Consider the following 18,239-nt stretch of genomic DNA (forward strand, 5'->3'; position numbering starts at 1 on the left):
CTGTAATTATCAAGCCAATGAAACCATGCTTCATTTTCAAATGTCTACCTCCTGTAGCCCTATACATGTGCTTGTGTCTCCATAGGTACATGTACTTTACAGTTAGCATGCATAAATGCTAGCTAGCAAATTCAGCAGAGGACACATTACAGATATTTACAAAAAAATCCCCAAAAGTACTCACCTTATTCCATCTTTATAAATCTATACATGTGTGGTGTATAAATTAATACATAAATACAAATAATTCCCAATTGGAAAGATACATAGATATATAGTTTTCATAGATATGTCTAGATTATTACATAAATACAGATAATTCTCAATTGTGAGATAATTCTCAAAAGTGGTACTCTGTAAATACCAATATGAATTCCTGTTTATTCTGAACCATAGACGATGCTATATGTTATCATTTCACCGAAACATTAAACATTAGTTTAAAATTCATAAATGATAAAAAAAAGTATTATTTAATACTGCAAGCAGCCATTCTGGCTCTCATTATGGCTATATGGTCCCAATACTGCAAATTCATCCATGGTTTTCAGGATTGTCACATTATAAAGAAAACAAGATTTGTATGTAAATTTGTTTCTCCAGAGACTGATGTGTTGTGTCATACCATCTGTGATTTTTAGCATCCTAAAGATGACATGCTGACAAAACATAAAAGACTTTATGAGTCTGGATAGCATAAAATCAATGACCTATCAAGCATTTCTACATGTAATCGCTATATAGTTTAATATCAGAAAGGGAAGAAGTACCACAAATGCAATAGAATACCATTTGAAGTGATACTTTTTATACAAAATTGTTTCATGTAGTTCTAATACATCTTTTTATGTGCACAAAATTCAAAACAGGATCTATGGTTAAGCTTTTATGTGCCTCCTGAATGTTCTCAGATGTTCCTTTTGCCTCTGTTCTGGTATATTGGATCCAGACGCAGGGTTATGTTCTGGACATCTGCGAGGATTTCTACATTTACTTTACTTTCTCCTGTCAAAATTACTTATCACACTATAAAGACATTGCAGAGAAATATGCGCTTGTTCAAACAAGCTCAGAAACTATGAATACAACTGGAAATACAGTACATTCAAAGTACTGAAGATTAATACTATGAGGCACTGATAGTCCTCACGTTCCTCATTAATTTCAGCTGTCACACAGGGAAGACAACTGTTCTGCATGTTAATTAATGCAACTGATTCATGTAAGTCATAAATTCTGAAATGAAATTGTGCCAGTACAATGGAGTGTGGTATAATATGTCTTCCTCATGACTGCCACCTTCTGTGAAGATGCTGTTGAACCTTCTAGCGGTTGGGGAAATAATCTTAGATACACGTAGTTATGTTTGACTTGGTGTAGAGAATCAATCCTCTTATGGAATGCAAAAGAATTTTTTCTTTTTTTATTATCTGACTTTTATCAGGTTAGCGACACCTTGGGCAGAGTCCCTGATTGAGAGATTCACCTAAATCACTGACAGATTCAGTCTGAACTACTGCAAGTGCTTGAACACAATACAAGGTATGATACGTAAAGCCTGTATATACAGCATCTATACACAGAACATTCAAACTAACATCAGTATGGTGGGCACGATCATCCAGCAGCCTGCTTCCCGCGTCTTCAAACGTAAAGAAATCAAACAAATAAAAACAACAGAACACAAACACTGCAATCCATAATCCAAGATCGGTTGAAAGTAAATGTATAAGTATACAGATCTGTGTGAAAGACATCTATCTGCTTGCCCTGGTTTTATTTTTGACTGTTCATGACAATACATTGATGATTTGGAGTTGTTCAGTGTATTATAAAAAAATAAAACATTTGAAATGTTTAAAAATAGGGGGGTACAAAAACATTTTTTTCAAGAATCACGTCATAAAGCAAGCAGAAGATATAGAAATTTGGCAGAATAAAAACTACTTTTTCTACTTCGACTAACTACAATATGAAAAGAAAATGGTACATTTTGTACTCCTGTACCAAGAGTACACTTTGAACACTAACTCTACATACATGATATTCTAGTACATTCTTGTACACCAGTTCTTGCTGTTGATATTTTTGAAATGCAAGTTAACCCTTTGCTGCCCGCTCTGCAGGTCAGCTGATCTAATTAACGGAGGGATAGTTAGTGTGATGGCTTAGGCCCTAGAGAATCAGTATGCCGAAAATGTTTTTATCCTTGTTCTTGTCTTACTGATGTGGGAGTTAAAGGGCTAAATGTTGCTGTTCATTACCTTTAAGTGTTTTTTTTTTTTCTTAATCTCCTGCTGTTGTCTTTTCAATTATCTTGTTCCACACCACCCTAGATTCCACTAAAGCATGATCCAAGCAAGTGCAACCGTACACTTGGATACCATTGTGAATTATATTTTTCTACTATAAGACTGACCTGGACTGTCCAATAGATGCCAGTTCTGTGTTTTGTGTGTTGCTGTTATTTTCAGGATTGTGTAAAAAATATGGATTCTGTCTGCCTAGTTATTGCTGTAAGGGGTGTGTAGTACAAAGACTCTGGGGCGGTGGGGGAGAGGGGGCAGCACAGTCATAGGAAATGGTCTTCAGCCGGGGGCTATCTACTTCTTCCGGTAGTTTCCGAGCTGGATGGCGGAGCGGTCAAAGACACAGCGGAAGGTGATTGGCTGAACCTCCCAGTAGGGCACAGGGTTGCTGAACAGGCTGATCCCTGAGTACATGGCCTTTTTGGTGTTGAAGCCGGGGGGGCAGAAATCCTCAGTTCCTACCGCAGCAATCTTGTTGCTATGGAGATAGATGACCTGCAAGAGCCGTGACAGAGGTTGATCAGCAAACGGTTTCATGGACATCCTGTCAACCATCTGTTAAAATTGAGTGTATTACCTTTCATCAGAAGATTCTTAATTGTGTGATTTAATAGTGCCCTGTTAAATTTCTATTTACTTCAGTGGAACTATGCGGGACACAGAAACATTGAAACTTATGATATAGAACACCGCTCATTCAATAGGACCTGACAGGGATTATGGGTAAAGCGCTACACTTATGACACAGACCTGGTGTTCTCCAGTAATTATTCAGTAATTATTGGCCTCGATCATTATCAGCCCAAATGGCCTTCAGCTCTTCATGGGCATAAGTTGACCTCACCTGGATGTATTTGTGGTCAGGCAGGCCTGGGGGCACACTGGTGAGAGCGTTGTTGTCCAGGTGCAGCTCACGCAGGTGAGGCACCATGGTCAGGGTATCATTGTCCACCACGCTGATCTCATTGTGGCTCAGACCCAACCTGAGGGAGAGGCAAATGACAGAACAAGATCTAATGTCAAGAGCCAATGGAGTGGTATGGCAACATGCACCAGCCAATAAGGCAAGAGTCAAGGCATCATAAAACTTGACTACTGCATAGGAATGGTGTTTTAAGGAAGCTGAGCTAGTAAAATAATCTTGACTTTTATTTGAGCAGTACGGTACAGCTTGCTCTTTTTACCTTTTCTAATGCACCTTGCACTAGGGCACTTTTCTGCACCATGAAGCTTGAATAAAAGTCATTATTAGTATCAGTTTTTTTTCACAGTTATCCATATCACCACGTGCTGTGTGACCTCCCACTGACTTTGATAAGTCTCTCTCTAAAAGGTGTTTTAGTAATCATAAATAATGCAGTAGGACGTAGTAACATGTTTTGGACAATGTTGCTTTGCCGTGTTGCGCACCATGCCTCGTTTACCGTGACATGTCTCTGCTCTCCAATTCTGAAAAAGGTTTTTTTTTTTTTTTCCAAGGCAAGAAGTTGAAAGATCATCTGTTTACTCTAGCAAAAAGCCAACAGCTGTCTCGGACAGGTTGTTGGTGGGACAGTTGAAAAAAGAGGGAATTACTTGGCCAGCAGATTCAGACCCTTGAGACTCTCTGCCTGAACTTTGGTGATCTTGTTTCCGTCCAGATGGAGCTCAGACAGGGAGCTGGGGAGGCCTGGTACACACAGCAACGGGAACAGCAGTAACATAACAGCTATTAATGCTTTCCCTTTTTATAACACAGTTATAACACACTGAACATGCACCCCAAGCCTTCAATAGTATTGGTATTCTTTAAACCAACTGAGCAACTTAGCCTCCACCTAGTCTCCCTCTCATTGGCTAATTTCTCAATGGGTTGGTATTCCTATACTGAACACGAATTTTCAATGAACATTTAACCCAGTGAAGAAAAGGTGTGAACAGATTGTGTACCTTTTGGGATCTCGGTGAGGCCGGTGTCAGCAATCCGGATGTAAGAAACGCGTTTCAGATCGGCAAAGGCCTCACTGTCTATCCCAGAGTTTGTGAGAGGATTAGAGCCCAGTTCTGATTCAGGAGGCAAAGAAAAGGGGAGAAAGAGGAAGAAAAGGGAAACAATGAATCTGCTGCAGTACTTCCTGGTCATATACAATACATTTAATTCCGTCACAGTGACAGATGATTGCAGACGCAATGCGGATTAGGTTCCATGTGACCAGTTTCCCAAACTCTCACACAAGGGAAGATAAACTCCAGATCAATGGTGGTTTCATATTGACTGCTGCGGTCTGTTCCAACCAAGGTGGAATTTGCTGTTTTAATGTTTTTAGATACCGAATAGAAAAATAAATGCTTCATGCTGTTGGGGACCAAAGAAGCAGATAGGTGGGCAACATCCAGGGGCCTCTCCCACAAAGCAGGATTGCTGAGTTAGCCCCAATAACTGCGATGAGTAAAACCCAGAGCCATCTCAAATCTGGAAGATGAACTGAAGTAAAAATAACTGTTTTGGGTTTTACTCTGTAATCCTGCTTTGTGGAACAGGCACAAGCTCCCATAGAGGCACTTTGTTTTCTCTTATTAGCTCTTGCAGTTATGTTCTGCAAGTGTGTACATAATGAAGGAGAATGATTTTGATTGTCGGTTGAGCGTTGTTTGAATTTGGATATATGTTACCTACAGGCGAATAAGGGCCTATAAAGGCCTTGTGGTGTGAAATGGGTTTATTATGATCAATTATGATCTCTGGAGAACAAACCTATCCATGATACCCATCAGTCTATTCAAATCTCATTACTTTTTGGGCCAAACAGAGGCAGAGGATTTTAAACAGACATTTTAGATGTTTGTGTAGCCCACTGGGGGCGAGAGAAGATATTCTCCCCACTACCAAATTATCAGATCATGTGATCAACTCCAAAAGATTAGATACTTAGTGACTACAGACCACCCGCTTGAAGGCACAAAGTAGTTTTCCTGATCTTGGAAGTCTTGCAGCGGTGTCCCAGATGTTGTGAATGCAGTATGCCAGATGTAGTGAATACATACCCATGACGATGACATGGGACAAGCCCTCGAAGGAGGACTTCTTGATCTTGGAGATGTCGTTCTCGTGGATGCGCAGCTCCTGCAGGCTCTTGGGCATGTTGGGTGGCATGTCCTTCAGCAGGTTCTTGGAGAGGTAGAGTCTCTGCAGTTTACCCAGAGGCATGAAGGCCTTGGGGTGGATGGTGGTGATAACATTGTTCACGAGGATCAGGGCCTTCAAGAACAAAAACAACATCTGCTGAGTCATATTGCACAACATTGATCATCTGGTGATCTCAAAGTGCTGTACAGATTAATCAGGTTTTCATCAACTTTCATGATGAATCATTGGGTGGGTCATTTTAAGCTGGAACTGTCCCCAAACATTAGTCACACACCACCAACAGATATTTATTTCATAACTTAATCTTCAAGGATGATAAACATCCTGTAGCAGACTGTAATCCAAAACCAAAACTGTGTAATTGTTCTTTGTCGGGCATAATGTCTATTATCTACACCCATGAAATGTTGTAATTATTCTCCTGTCATGTAATTGTAACATTTCCAAGTGTATTGAATCTATCTAGAAAATGTGTAATTGCTTATTCGTGGCAAGTTGTGTAATAAAAGTGTTGCATAGTTTAAAAAGCATGTTACCTGAATTACCCCTATAAAAATTTTTGTACTGTCAACCCCCAGGGTAACCAGCAAGTTAAAACTAATTATAGCTTTGCAGCTTGAGTACCTCTGAGCGTACTGTACTGATGTATCCGCAAATATTATAATCTAGACAGGTTTGGGCCAACATAGTATGCATCAACACCTGCTTAAAATGGAGCGAAGACGAGTGTAATATTCTTGACACCAATTCTTCTAGAACTAAATATTGCACTAATCTTTTTTTTTTAATTGATCAGGTCCATCAATCACATGTTTTAATTGTTTTTATTTGTCAGATGTATAATGTCTCATAAAATCATTTAATACCAGACTCATGCATGTAGATTTAATATTTTGTAGTTTGTAATAGAATAGAAGGATACGTGCAGGGAGAGACACTCCATTACAAGGTTTGGTTTTCATAATGTTTATATATTTGAAATGCGATCAAGAGATTTCTGTAACAAGACATGCACCATTTTCCAAACCATTCAGAATTGTTTTATGTGTTGGATACTCCTGCCAAACATTTCTGATCTTATTCAATTTAGTCTGAATACTCAGGCCCGCAGGGGTACTGTTCAATGCTAAAATTCAGGTTTGTATGAAATCCAGACTTGTATTGTACTCTGCCATATTGGCCAGTTTATCGTCAATTTGAGAATACTGTAACTACATTCTGCTTAACGCTAATAAAACTATCTTCCAGAAGACTCAAATCTAAAATAAAGAACATATGAGGCTGACATATTCCAGTATCTTTCATCTCTGTGAATGTAACTATTAGCATGGTATCATTTATCGAGGCATACATATTTTGTTTCCTTGTTTTTACCATTTTCTCGTCTGGAATTGATTTTTGGCAGTTTATTGCCGGCATTCATTTAGCTTTTTCCACACGTTATTTTTCATTTGTAATGTTCCCAGTACACGTTTTCAGAGATGATAGGAAACAGGTTTCTTCACTACATGGTCAGAAATCACCATTATTTTAAAAATGGAGGAGAAGAAGATTTTTCATGACAATATTGATGCTATGTCACCTAATTGCTATGCATTCTCACAGCCTTCAGCCAGGAGATTACAAGTGAGTTTGGTTCTTACATGCAGGCCCTTGAGGGCCTTGAAATCATTCTCTCGGATTTCGCTGATCTTGTTGTTCTGCAGGTCAAGCAGCGTGGTGTCTGCGGGAAGTTTTTCTGGAACATTCTTCAGGGCTGGAGGTATAAAAGAAAATGTGTTACTAGTCGCATACACTTTAAGCATCTGCATTGATTCCCAAAATAGTATTTGGCAGCCCAGGTTGTGACAAGCACACACTCGCATATGCCACCACTAACATCTCCCCTCCGCTATCCAGAAGCTGTAATCCTGGCTCTAGGTGTTCCACACACACAGATTCAGTTGCAGCGGCAGAAGACCCATTACTACACTCTTCTGTGTCAGGAGTCTGCTGTCCAGACGCTGTGAAGTCGGAAAATACTTTGTGTGCATTAGGTGTAGGCAAATGGGTGAATGAACTGAAGAGTATTTCTACATAATACCACTGTATAAGGATGTATGTAAAGCCCTGTGCCTCAAATGATAGTCATCAATGGCTGAGAATTGCTGGTTTTTCACCCTCCCTTCACCTGGGAGTCAGGTTTTAGGACAGTCTAGCTAATCAGTGGCTCTAATTGTTCAGTTCTTTTACCTGGGAGGAAGAAACCCAGGGCTGAAATTGGAATTCAAGGGCCACATTTGAGTATCCGTCATGGACTGTAAATGGTAGAGGCTAAAAAGTCTCTGCTCATGAACTCTGTTCCTGGTTATCAGGGACGGATAATGGGAGATATGAAGATAAACATCACCAGAAACAAAATATTGGGCAAATGATAGCTTTCCTTTGCCTCCTCATCATATACAAAACAGCAGTCATTAGATTTGGTTTGAAAGGCAAGGTTTGATTTAAAACAAAGTCCCTATTGCATCATAAATGTTTAGAAAAGAGTAAAATATATAGATATGTATATTTTAAACAAACTAGTATTATTAGAGGCTTAAGTGTAATCTAGAGAAGGGGATGTGTCACACAACCTGACGATCCGCAGAGTTTAGGTTAAAAGCTTTTGGGGAGCTTTGGAGCGAACATACTGTACTCTGAACATTGTGTCCTCCCTCTCCTCTCTTTCAGGATTCCACAGTTCTCCGCACAGCTGTTTGTGGTCTGTAGTGTTTCACGGCATTATGGGAAAAAGCCACATAGCTGTGTCCACAAGCTGACGTGGAGTTTCAGTCGTTTAAGCGAAAGAATGGGCGAAAGCAAGGGAGGACACATGAAGATAAACGAGGGCACCAGCAGATTCAACACTAGGCACAGCTCTCTTACAGTTCTTCCCCATGCTGTTTTCCCCATCTCTTCTGCCTGTCTATGTAATTTTATGCAAGATATTATTGAGGATCAGGCTTATTAACTTAGGTGTTTACAACTTAAAATCGACAATAAAAAATAAATAAAAAAAGCTTTGGTTTGCCTTCTCCACTTTTCGATTAGGATTTAATTAACGCGACAAAGAAAGGCAGATTCAGGTTGGATGAAAAAACAGCAAGAACTCTTAATGAAACAGGCATAAATCACTCTGACACAGCATACATCCCTGCAGTTGCATGAGTCTTTCTTGTGGTAACCCCAGAATAGTGGAGACTGTAGCTACTGCTGCCGCTGCTACCCACAATGCACTAGGGGAAATAACATGAGCTAAATAACTCCACAGGGAATTCCTTTTGTCCTGAGGTCTTAAAGTAGAGCTGGAAATATAGTGTTCTTATTTTACTCACTTTCAATCGGTCTTGATAAAAATAATTGCAAAATACCAGTTTGTCCCGGATAGTCAATCATGTTTTTGGAATATTTTAGAATGTGAGCAATGGTGTTTATTTCTATGTGGTATAATCATTAACTCCTAGAGTAACCTAAATATAGGTCCACTGTGGGACTATGTGTCATGGTATCTGAGTGTGTGTGTGATTTTCCATCTCGTTTGCGACACTTCGGGGGGGAGATTCAGTGAAGCAGAGCGCCGAGCGTTGTTTGGAGGCAGCAATAATGGCCCAGTACTCAACAGAAATAATGAGGTCATTTAAAAAAGGTGTACTCGAAACGCATGCCCGCCTGCCTGTGGACATTCTGAGAGAAAATTAAAGGAAGGGAATTAAATGTCACTCTCATCCTCAAGGCAACAATAGCCTTGGTGCATATCAGTAAGCTAGCAAAGCTAGCAGGCTATAATTGGCATTGATAGTTTTTTTTTATTTTTATGTGGAAGCCTCCCCCCATGTATCCAATGCACTTTGCCTGATTGAGGGCATGCCAGAGACTATAGGTCATCCTATTACAATGCACAGCAAAATCAACATATCTCAGAGTCCAAAAATATTGAGCATGCCTCATTAATTGATGAGAAAGTGAGCAGCTTTTTAACAAAGAACATTCTTCTCATATGGGAGTTTGCACATAAAGCCATAAAAAGTGTGTACATAGGTTTCAAATCCACACTCTTTTGAAATATCTGAGAACATGGATAAAGTTTTTTTAATTGTTTGGAAAGCAGTTTATTTCCATCAGGTATAAAGGATATTCCGGAAACATATAGAATATATTTTTGTTATGAAAGCTGCGAGAATAAGGCTTATTCCAGTTTCCTAACCCCAGCTATTGCCATTGTTATAGTAATTTCGTTTTCCACATTCCACTGCAACAAACATTTAGAGGAAAACGATGGCAGAGACTTGCTTAGAAAAACAGGGCATTTTTTAAGAAGTTCACCCATTGATGATGGGTGGATCAAACACAGTGGAGTTCATTGTGTGAACCAAAAACCAAGGATGGGAAAGCTCTTTGTTGGCATCGCAAATTGACCTCATAAACACCGCAGCGTCTAGTACACTAGGCCCAGAGCCACACAGCTAAATAGCAAAGTGGGGCATTCGTCAGTTAACATCACCAAGCTCAAACAGTCAACACATTCCTCTTCGGTGCAGTGCCTTAGCCGCAGCGCTTTCCGATGCCCGTTCGGTGGAGTGCACAAATATACAAGTGTACCACAGCATTGCTCAGCTGTTGGCTGTCAATTTCCCCACTTACCTCACTTCTCTGCAGTTAGCACTAAAAAAGGTAAAGCACACACCAAATGCTAATTTGCTTTTCCAACCAAAAGCAAGATTACTAATGTATGTCATTTTTCATCTTTCTTTTTTTTTTTCTTCTTTCTTTTTGTTGGCTGACCTAATTTTAGGTTGTCATGGCCACAGTCACTTTCTCCATGTCATGTTGAAACCAATGGCCAGATTGGGCACTGTTGGACCATTGTACAGTAGGAGAATTTTGCATGAAGGCATGAATATTTGAGAGCTGGTGATTCTTACCCAGGTCGGAGCACTGCACCACCCGCAGGTGGCACTGGCACCTGAAGGGGCACATGGGTCCCTCAGGGACGGGGGGTGGGGGCGCTGCGGCCTCCACGGTTAACTCCGGCAGTCCCGAACCTGCCTCGTCCTCCATCATGAAGTCCAGGAAACCGGACTGGCGGAAGGGCACTGCCCAGCACGCCGTGCCGAGCAGCAGGAAGAGACACGCCGATTTCATACTGCTGACGGGGGCCTGGAAGAACAATGGGTCAAAGGTCAACTTGGCCAAACATTTCCAGACCATTTTCTGCTGTGTTGCTCATGGTCAACAGTGGTACCATGTAATTTTGTGTGACGCATCAAAAAATGTGCCTTTTGCATTATATGAGACTCTTTACCTGGACTTCAGACAACTCTTGAAATAAGAGATGGTGAAGCAGACAGAGCTCAGGGTAATGGACATGAGAGACATCAAAAAACATCTTCTCAGAGTTGTTTTTGACTCGAATGAAGACGTTGTTTGATGCAGAAACGTCAGTCTCCCCTGTCCATTAAATAGGGTGCATTACTCTGATTTATGTATACTCCACTGTCTCTTATTTCAGGGTAGTCCCTGTGAAGTTGTCTGGGTAAGGAGTCTCATAATCTATTCTTCCTGGTTGTTCACTGGCTTGTAGCACATTGGGTATTTTCCTTCATGCCCTTAGTATTGTTTTTGGCTTGCTAATGTCAAGTTCCCGGTAAGGTAGCCACATGGTAGTAATCATCAGGGCAATTTTGCTACATCACAGTGCTATTTAAAAGGCTAATACTTGGGCTATTATAACAGAAATTATGTGTAAATATAGCAAAGCCATAGATGGAAATGGTGTATGCCATGACACCCATTGACCGTATCCTTCCAAAAAAATAGAAAAATGTTACATTTTTAGCGTACAATAAGAGTCAATAAGAAATTTATTTAATGGATGGCTGCTGGCCCAAATGGAGGGCCGTCAGCAGTTACCAGGGCCACCGTAGAGACAGCCCTCACAAGACTAGAGTGAACCATCCTGTACAGTATGTGGTTGGCACCTCAAAGCATTGTGAAGGACTCATGTCATCCAAGGGGTCATGACCTCCCCTTCTACAGTCAATGTAATTATCCCCTGCTCTGTTGTGGCCATTCTGGGATTGTTGTAATGCCTGAATTGTTGAATAGTTTCCAGAAATAAGCCACACACAACAGACAGGGAAGTCTAGAGAAGACACACACAACCCCATAGCTCCTTGTCCGGGGTTCCCTACATGCTGCTTTGACCTTGCATGAGTGCACAATAGAATGCAATGCCTCATAAAGGCAAGAGCAATTATCCTGTGAAACCTATGGAGGCTGGATTACACTTTGCCTCCTCTCTTAGCAGGCGGAAGCTCACTCGGCCCTGCAGATTACGCATAAGGATGGGGTACATGGCCACTGGCTCCTCCGTGACAGGGAGATTGCTGGGTAAGTGACACCGGCGCCCTCTTTTCCGGGTCGGGCTGGCTGGAGGAATTCACTGCTGAGCGGCTCCGCTTCATGCTACTAAATTACAGCCCGAGAAACCCAACCGAATACAGGCAGGGAATTACAGCTCAGCCCCGAGACGGAGACCCAGAAGCCAAACGCTTCCTCCGCCGTGTTCCGCCGGTGTTCAGTGCTGTCTCTGCTAATTTAATGTCCCTCAAACAAATCCCCCAGCCTGTACTTAACGTTATGTTGTCGCAACTTAATAATGTGGCTTCAGTGCCACTGACGGACTGTGGGGATGTCTTGTCTTGGCTTGTTAGGGGACACAACAAGCCATTTCATTCACTTTTTACTTACAAAGGTCACATACTATATAACCATCAGTCTGCAACCACTGCAACTTCTCATGTTTCAAACTTCTGATGTTTCTTAGCTCTCATTTTTGTATTATGTTGGATTTGTAATCTTTTAGAAGCCATTCGAATCTCAGCACTCAGACTATGATGCTTCAAAGTACTGGACTATGCTGCTTCAAAGTCTGGGAGACTACCACTAAAATTATCTTGGCCCTAGATGAATGCAGGACAAAAAAAACTGAAATCTATTTGGCCAAGTTTATTCACTGTTTCTGTTGGGTAGATTTCAATGGAATCTCCATTGAATTGGATTGGCAGTTTCCAATTGCGCAAACCATTCGTTAACATTGTGACAGGAAAGCTGAGCTTGGCTTTTTGTGAAGCATATGTTATTCTAGCCAAGCATATGTTCCCAGCAGCTAATATAATGTAACCAGCTAGGATTCGAACTAAATCTAACTAATTTAAATAGCTAAACCATTAGCTTTAAAATGATGTTGTCTAGATAACTTCTCCTTGCTTAGAATTTAGGTGGCTCTCAATTTGTTGTTCCAGAACTAAAGCAAAACTGCTAGAAGTGTTGTTTTGATAATACTCTAGCAGGCTGCCTTGCCACACATGTTAATTTAAGTTGATGGAAACTATTGCAAAGAAATTTGCAAGCCACTGACTTCTCATTTAATCTGGGAGATCTCCCATTTTTGTGCTGTGAACAGGGCTGGGGAACCAGTAAAATGAGACAGCACTCCATTACAAAGCCTCATATTACATTACATTTATATTATGTTGCAATTGTAATTCAAGAAACAATGCAAAATACTATAGAATTATGCATAGTATTAATGCAATCAAAGTTTAACTAGATAGGTGGGTGGCCAATACTATAGGGTGGGCTACAGTTATTTTAAAGGCAACAGAATTGCTATTTGTCCTGCATAAAATAGAAATGATGGGGTCCGCACACAAGCTAGCAGCGCAATAGATAGCCAAAGTGTACTGCTTTGCAAGCAGAAAGATGTCTAATTGCGGTGCATATGAAGCAAAGCTTTGCATGAACAGCTGGAGCAGAATCAAACAAAGATCATTCTGAACTCCTCAACATGCCACAGCATGACAGGGCTTCTTCACAAACCTAGCAGTCAGCTTTATATAATTAGGATACCCCACACAGCTGCATGATGATAGTTATGGGTCTGGAAACGCATATTTCTTTGCTGCAACCAGCACATTAAATGATGTAGCCTGATCTTTTATCGGGCCATATGGATTTTTTTTTCTTTTAGGCAATGTGATTATATCTATTCTTTTTTTTACATAGATAAACAATATATTTAAAAAAATAAAGATCATAACTATTATTTGGGCTGAACATTTGAATTAAATCGCAAATCCCCTTCCAAAATGTGTTTATAAACATCTCATAAATGTCTAGATATTATAACAATTGCAACTGGGACATTTATGCATGCTTGTGAATAGCAGTTTGTGTCCTTGTATAAGGCTTGTGTTTGATACTGTGTGATGTTCCCTGTGTGTAGCTTGAGTATGTTACTGTGTGATGTCCCCTGTGTAGAGCTTGAGTATGTTACTGTGTGATGTCCCCTGTGTAGAGCTTGTATTTAATACTGTGTGATGCTCCCTGTGGGGCTGACATTTCAGCATTACACAGAGTGCATTGCTCATTTGTAGCCTGCACTCATCCCATTCACTCAAGCAGGAACTGAAGCTCCCCCGCCTCCTTCTCTGTACAGTGAAAGACGATCCTGTTTTCAATCATTTGACCATTCATGATTTATCTGAATCATAATTAGCCAAAAAAATAAGAATTTCCTGCCAGATCTCTGACTGCTATCTACATTAATTATAAGCAACAGCCTGGCAACAAGCATTACTCAATTTGAACCTTGATTACAGCAAATCTTACAGGCAGCAAATTGTCTTTCTCACCAGCGAAACCTCCTCATCACTTGCCAGGCCATTACAACCGCTACATTATCCAAACTATTCATTCTGCTTCAGACAACCCCACTCATTCCCAGACAATTAAGGCCGCACAAAAACCTCCTAAATCACCTTTTCCAGTCTCGGAAATATATATTATGCTCTAAAAAGGTCAGAGAAGAGTAATTGTAGATAGTAGCCTCCTAAGATGTGAACTGACTCAGAGAAAAGAAGGGTTACTCCCCCTCCCTCTTTGTTTTATTCAGCGTATTTATTTTTCTTTCTCTCTCTCCTGCACAGTGAAGCCACCTCCATTCCCCTCCCCAGACCTGTAATTCTTCTCTTAATCTTTATGTATCTCATTTTTTTATTTTATTGGGATGGATACTGTCCATGGGTGTCATGATATACATACATAGCCATCTATACCTTTTTTGTATTTACAAATAGTTCGTGTTATAATAGCCCAAGTACTAGCCTTTTAAAAAGCTCTGTGATGTAGCAAACTTGCCATGATGATTACTCCCATATGGACTCTTGGACACATTGGAGCCAAACTGAGTGTCTCACTGCATCAGGAACACGTGCTATTCAGGAGCCCCAATGCACTTTTTAAACAGATTTTCTCTCTCGCTGTCTTCTTCCCCTCTGGTGCTCATCTCCTGACAGTTCTTATATCACCGTTATGCTGTCTTAAGCTCCCCTCTGAGTCATACCTTCCCTCCTCCTGAATTTCCCAACTGGCCACAGCATTCCTCCTGCTTTCTCTTCCTATTTTCCCTCATTATTTTTCCAGACCTCATTTCATTTTTCTCTTTTCTGTATGTGCTACAGTACATGTACAATACAGATTCCGTAGTGCCTGTGTGGATTAGCAGTATGAGGGAGAGTCAGGGGGCATATCATTTATGAAACAGTCAAGATTAAATTCAGATGTGAGGCATACAGAGGAGAACATTTTATTGTTCCCGGCTCTCTAACACATGGCATCCTTTAAAACTGTGGGAAGGTATCTCAATTAAAACATGGTGTTAAGCTCCGTATTATACAGTATAGGCAGCAAGAGCCTTGTAGCAGAGTCAAGCAAAGTGAGCAAAGGTCAGCTGGACAGTCATTGTGACAATGAGGTAGCATTCATAAAACCACCTAAAGTAGCATACCAACACCCACAAGGTAATGTGAATAGGTACATGTGAGTGCGTAGTCTCATAGCCTAGCCCCAGGGCACGCCATTCCACCCCCCTCGCCCGAAGGCCTGTCAGTAATGAATCAGTGCAGGTATGCGCACGGCTTCAGGATGTTTAAAATCCGCGGCATCTGTGGTGTATGTCCACATCAACCGCTGTTTTACATTCAAACCACAGCAGCATCGTGCGAGAGGCCTCTGAGCCCACCAACAAGCCCCTGTTTGATCCTCAAACCAGGCTTTTTTTTCATATAACCTTTTCCCTGTGTATTTTTTTCCCCCTTTACTCTGGGTATAAAATACAATACTCAGCAGGATGTCTTACATGTATTGTGTTTTCCATCTGTTCGGATTAGAATCTGCAGTTGTGGGGAGCACTGATTTGATTAGTTAATAACCAAAATCCACTGTTTCCCTGGGCCAGTTCTGAACCACTTTTTGAAACAGAACATTCTATTCACTTTACAAATCATCATAAATGTCCAAAGGACTGTTGCACTTGAATGAAGAAACTACTTCTGCACCAGAAAGTATGTTCTTTTAGTCTAGGCCGCAACATTGCTTGGACAAAACTCAACTCTTCTTTGCGCCCCCCCCTCTTTTTCTAGCTCTCTCTCTCTCTCTCTCTCTCTCTCTCTCTCTGTCTCACACACATACATGGACCTCATTCCCTCCTTCTCCTCCGATCTCTCGGCAACCTCTATCATGAGAGGTTCAGATAATGACTCTGCGATTGCATTGGGCTCTGGAATGTTCCGTTATTTTCATAAGGAAGAACAGTAGATCAGATCACACCCACACAAGTAATTGTTCACAACGGTGTGACTCCACCCCGGAAACTCAAAGTTCAAAGTTAAGTGCCTATCTTAAGTAGGGCCTTGGCTTCTCATCCACAAAAAAATCCACTAAAGCCCGTCTCCTTTTCTCAGTCCCACTGTGACATTGTGTGACCATTATAAGATGCCTACATGCTGTATTTGACTGAAATACCATTGGCCAGACACACAGTGAACAGGAAGCAGTATTATTAAAGGATTATTGGAACACAGGGCCAGGACATATAGTTTTTCATCTACTTCAAAAAGGTTCTCCTCCCTTTGTTTTGGGTTGCTGCGGGTGGAGTGTTTCAGCTGTGCCGCCGTCAGACGGGGATGCTGCAGCCATCCCAAACGAGGCTGTCACCGGCTGTGCCACAGACAGAGCGAGTCCACGCACAACCCAACATTACCCAACATCCTCTCTGCTGTCTGCATTCGGCCTTCAAGCCTAAATCCGCTCATTTCATTTCATTTCCAGATGCCCTTCTGATGCCAAGTATTTTTAAGGAATGGATGGTGGAGTCGCATGAACAACAGTAATTATAGAAGATGATAAAGAGCAGAGAAATCCTTCTATTTTCTTGGGTTTTTCTTTCTTCCTTTTCTTGTTTAAATGCCAAGACTTATATAGAAAAAATGTTCCCATAAACGTGAAGGCTCTGCCATTCAGGCAGAGAGAAGGTCTTACAATATTTTACAACTTAAAAGCCCCCCCCCCCCACACACACACACACACACACACACACACACACCAGCTAACTTCTGCAATCTGAAATCTCCTTCTCATTGACCCAGACACAATTAAATGTTCAGTGTTAAATAAACTCTCGCAGAGTACATATGGTCTAGTTTATTTTAGATTATGAGAGAGGCTTTTATTTTAGTTCATGTTAGAGTTGAGGTAATACTGGTCATTTACTGTGCAGGACAATGCCTTCTTTGAAAACACTGGAAATAATAATGTGCACAAGTACACAATAACAAACTAACACACTGAGACACAACAAACTAACAGAATAACAAACTACAGTAAAACACTGAAATTACTTGGACTGTACATCCAAATGTGGGATAATTAACAGTAACTGCCTCACATACAGTACAATAACAGATGCACATTCCAGGCCAGGACTGAATGTGTTTAGCTAAGCGCTTCTATCAAAAAAAAAAAAAACCCTGCTGGGAGACAGAGACCTGCTGGACAGATGTACGTTCAAGCACACAGACACACAGACACACACACACACACACACACACACACACACACGCGTACATATCTCTCACATGGACACACACATGTACACTTATTCACACACACGCATCTGGACCCAAAAAAAAGATCCCCATACACAAACACACACATATGTGTATTTAGCCATCCACCCATACAAACAGCAGATTAAACTGTGTAGTTCATACAGTCTATCAGGTAACTTACTGGAAGTAACACCTACTTTAAAATGCTGCTGTGAACCAGTCAACCATTCAGCTGAACCACTGAACCGTATCATGCTGTCAGTAAAAAGCACTCTATTCTCAGTGTGAACATTAAGCACACCCACGTAGCATAGGATCGAATCCTGCCGAGCACAAGCTATTCTTATAAAGAGGGTGCTGTCTGCATCGCTGTGTGTCTTTCATCATAAACCTTACAGCCAGCAGCACAATTTCTGTCATTTGTCATTTGAAAAAACAGTCACAGCACAGCACTGCGCAAGTGTATTTCTACTAAAGAAATCAAACAAGGATATCAAGTTTTTTTTTTTTTGTGCTACTGTCTGTTTTCATCTCTTTTTCCCCATCTCTGTAAGAAGTTATATGTATCCCTGCACTTGTAAGTATCAGGTGTTCTGCTACGCTTCTAAAACAGATCCGGCAGAGGGGAGAAAGCTTACCTGTGTTCTTTATGGCAAGGTGCTTCTGCGTGTTTGTCTCCCAAAATCCAGAAGGGGGAATGTTTGCAGCGGTGCTCAGGAGGCCGAGGGGTAATTGCAGTGAAAAAAAAACTGTAGCGCCAAGACGAGGCAGGTGTGAGCAGTCACAGGAGGAGGAGAGGAGAGGAGGCAGGGGACAAGAGAGGGAGGGAGA

The 18,239-nt window shown here is 41.1% G+C and overlaps 1 protein-coding gene across 1 annotated transcript; it reads right to left on the reverse strand.

Annotated features, from left to right (window-relative positions):
- Positions 1-720: 720 nt before the first annotated feature.
- On the reverse strand, positions 721-18,233 carry dcn (decorin). The gene is made up of 8 exons (XM_061251547.1): positions 18,047-18,233; positions 10,380-10,614; positions 7,080-7,192; positions 5,334-5,547; positions 4,239-4,352; positions 3,885-3,978; positions 3,154-3,292; positions 721-2,804 (listed from the first exon to the last, which is right to left on the reverse strand). Exons 2-8 carry the CDS (start codon positions 10,597-10,599, stop codon positions 2,604-2,606), a joined length of 1,095 nt encoding a protein of 364 aa, XP_061107531.1. The 5' UTR covers positions 10,600-10,614; positions 18,047-18,233; the 3' UTR covers positions 721-2,603.
- Positions 18,234-18,239: the final 6 nt, after the last annotated feature.

Source organism: Conger conger, chromosome 8 (assembly GCF_963514075.1).
Source record: "Conger conger chromosome 8, fConCon1.1, whole genome shotgun sequence".
In the NCBI taxonomy this organism is placed as follows: domain Eukaryota; kingdom Metazoa; phylum Chordata; class Actinopteri; order Anguilliformes; family Congridae; genus Conger; species Conger conger.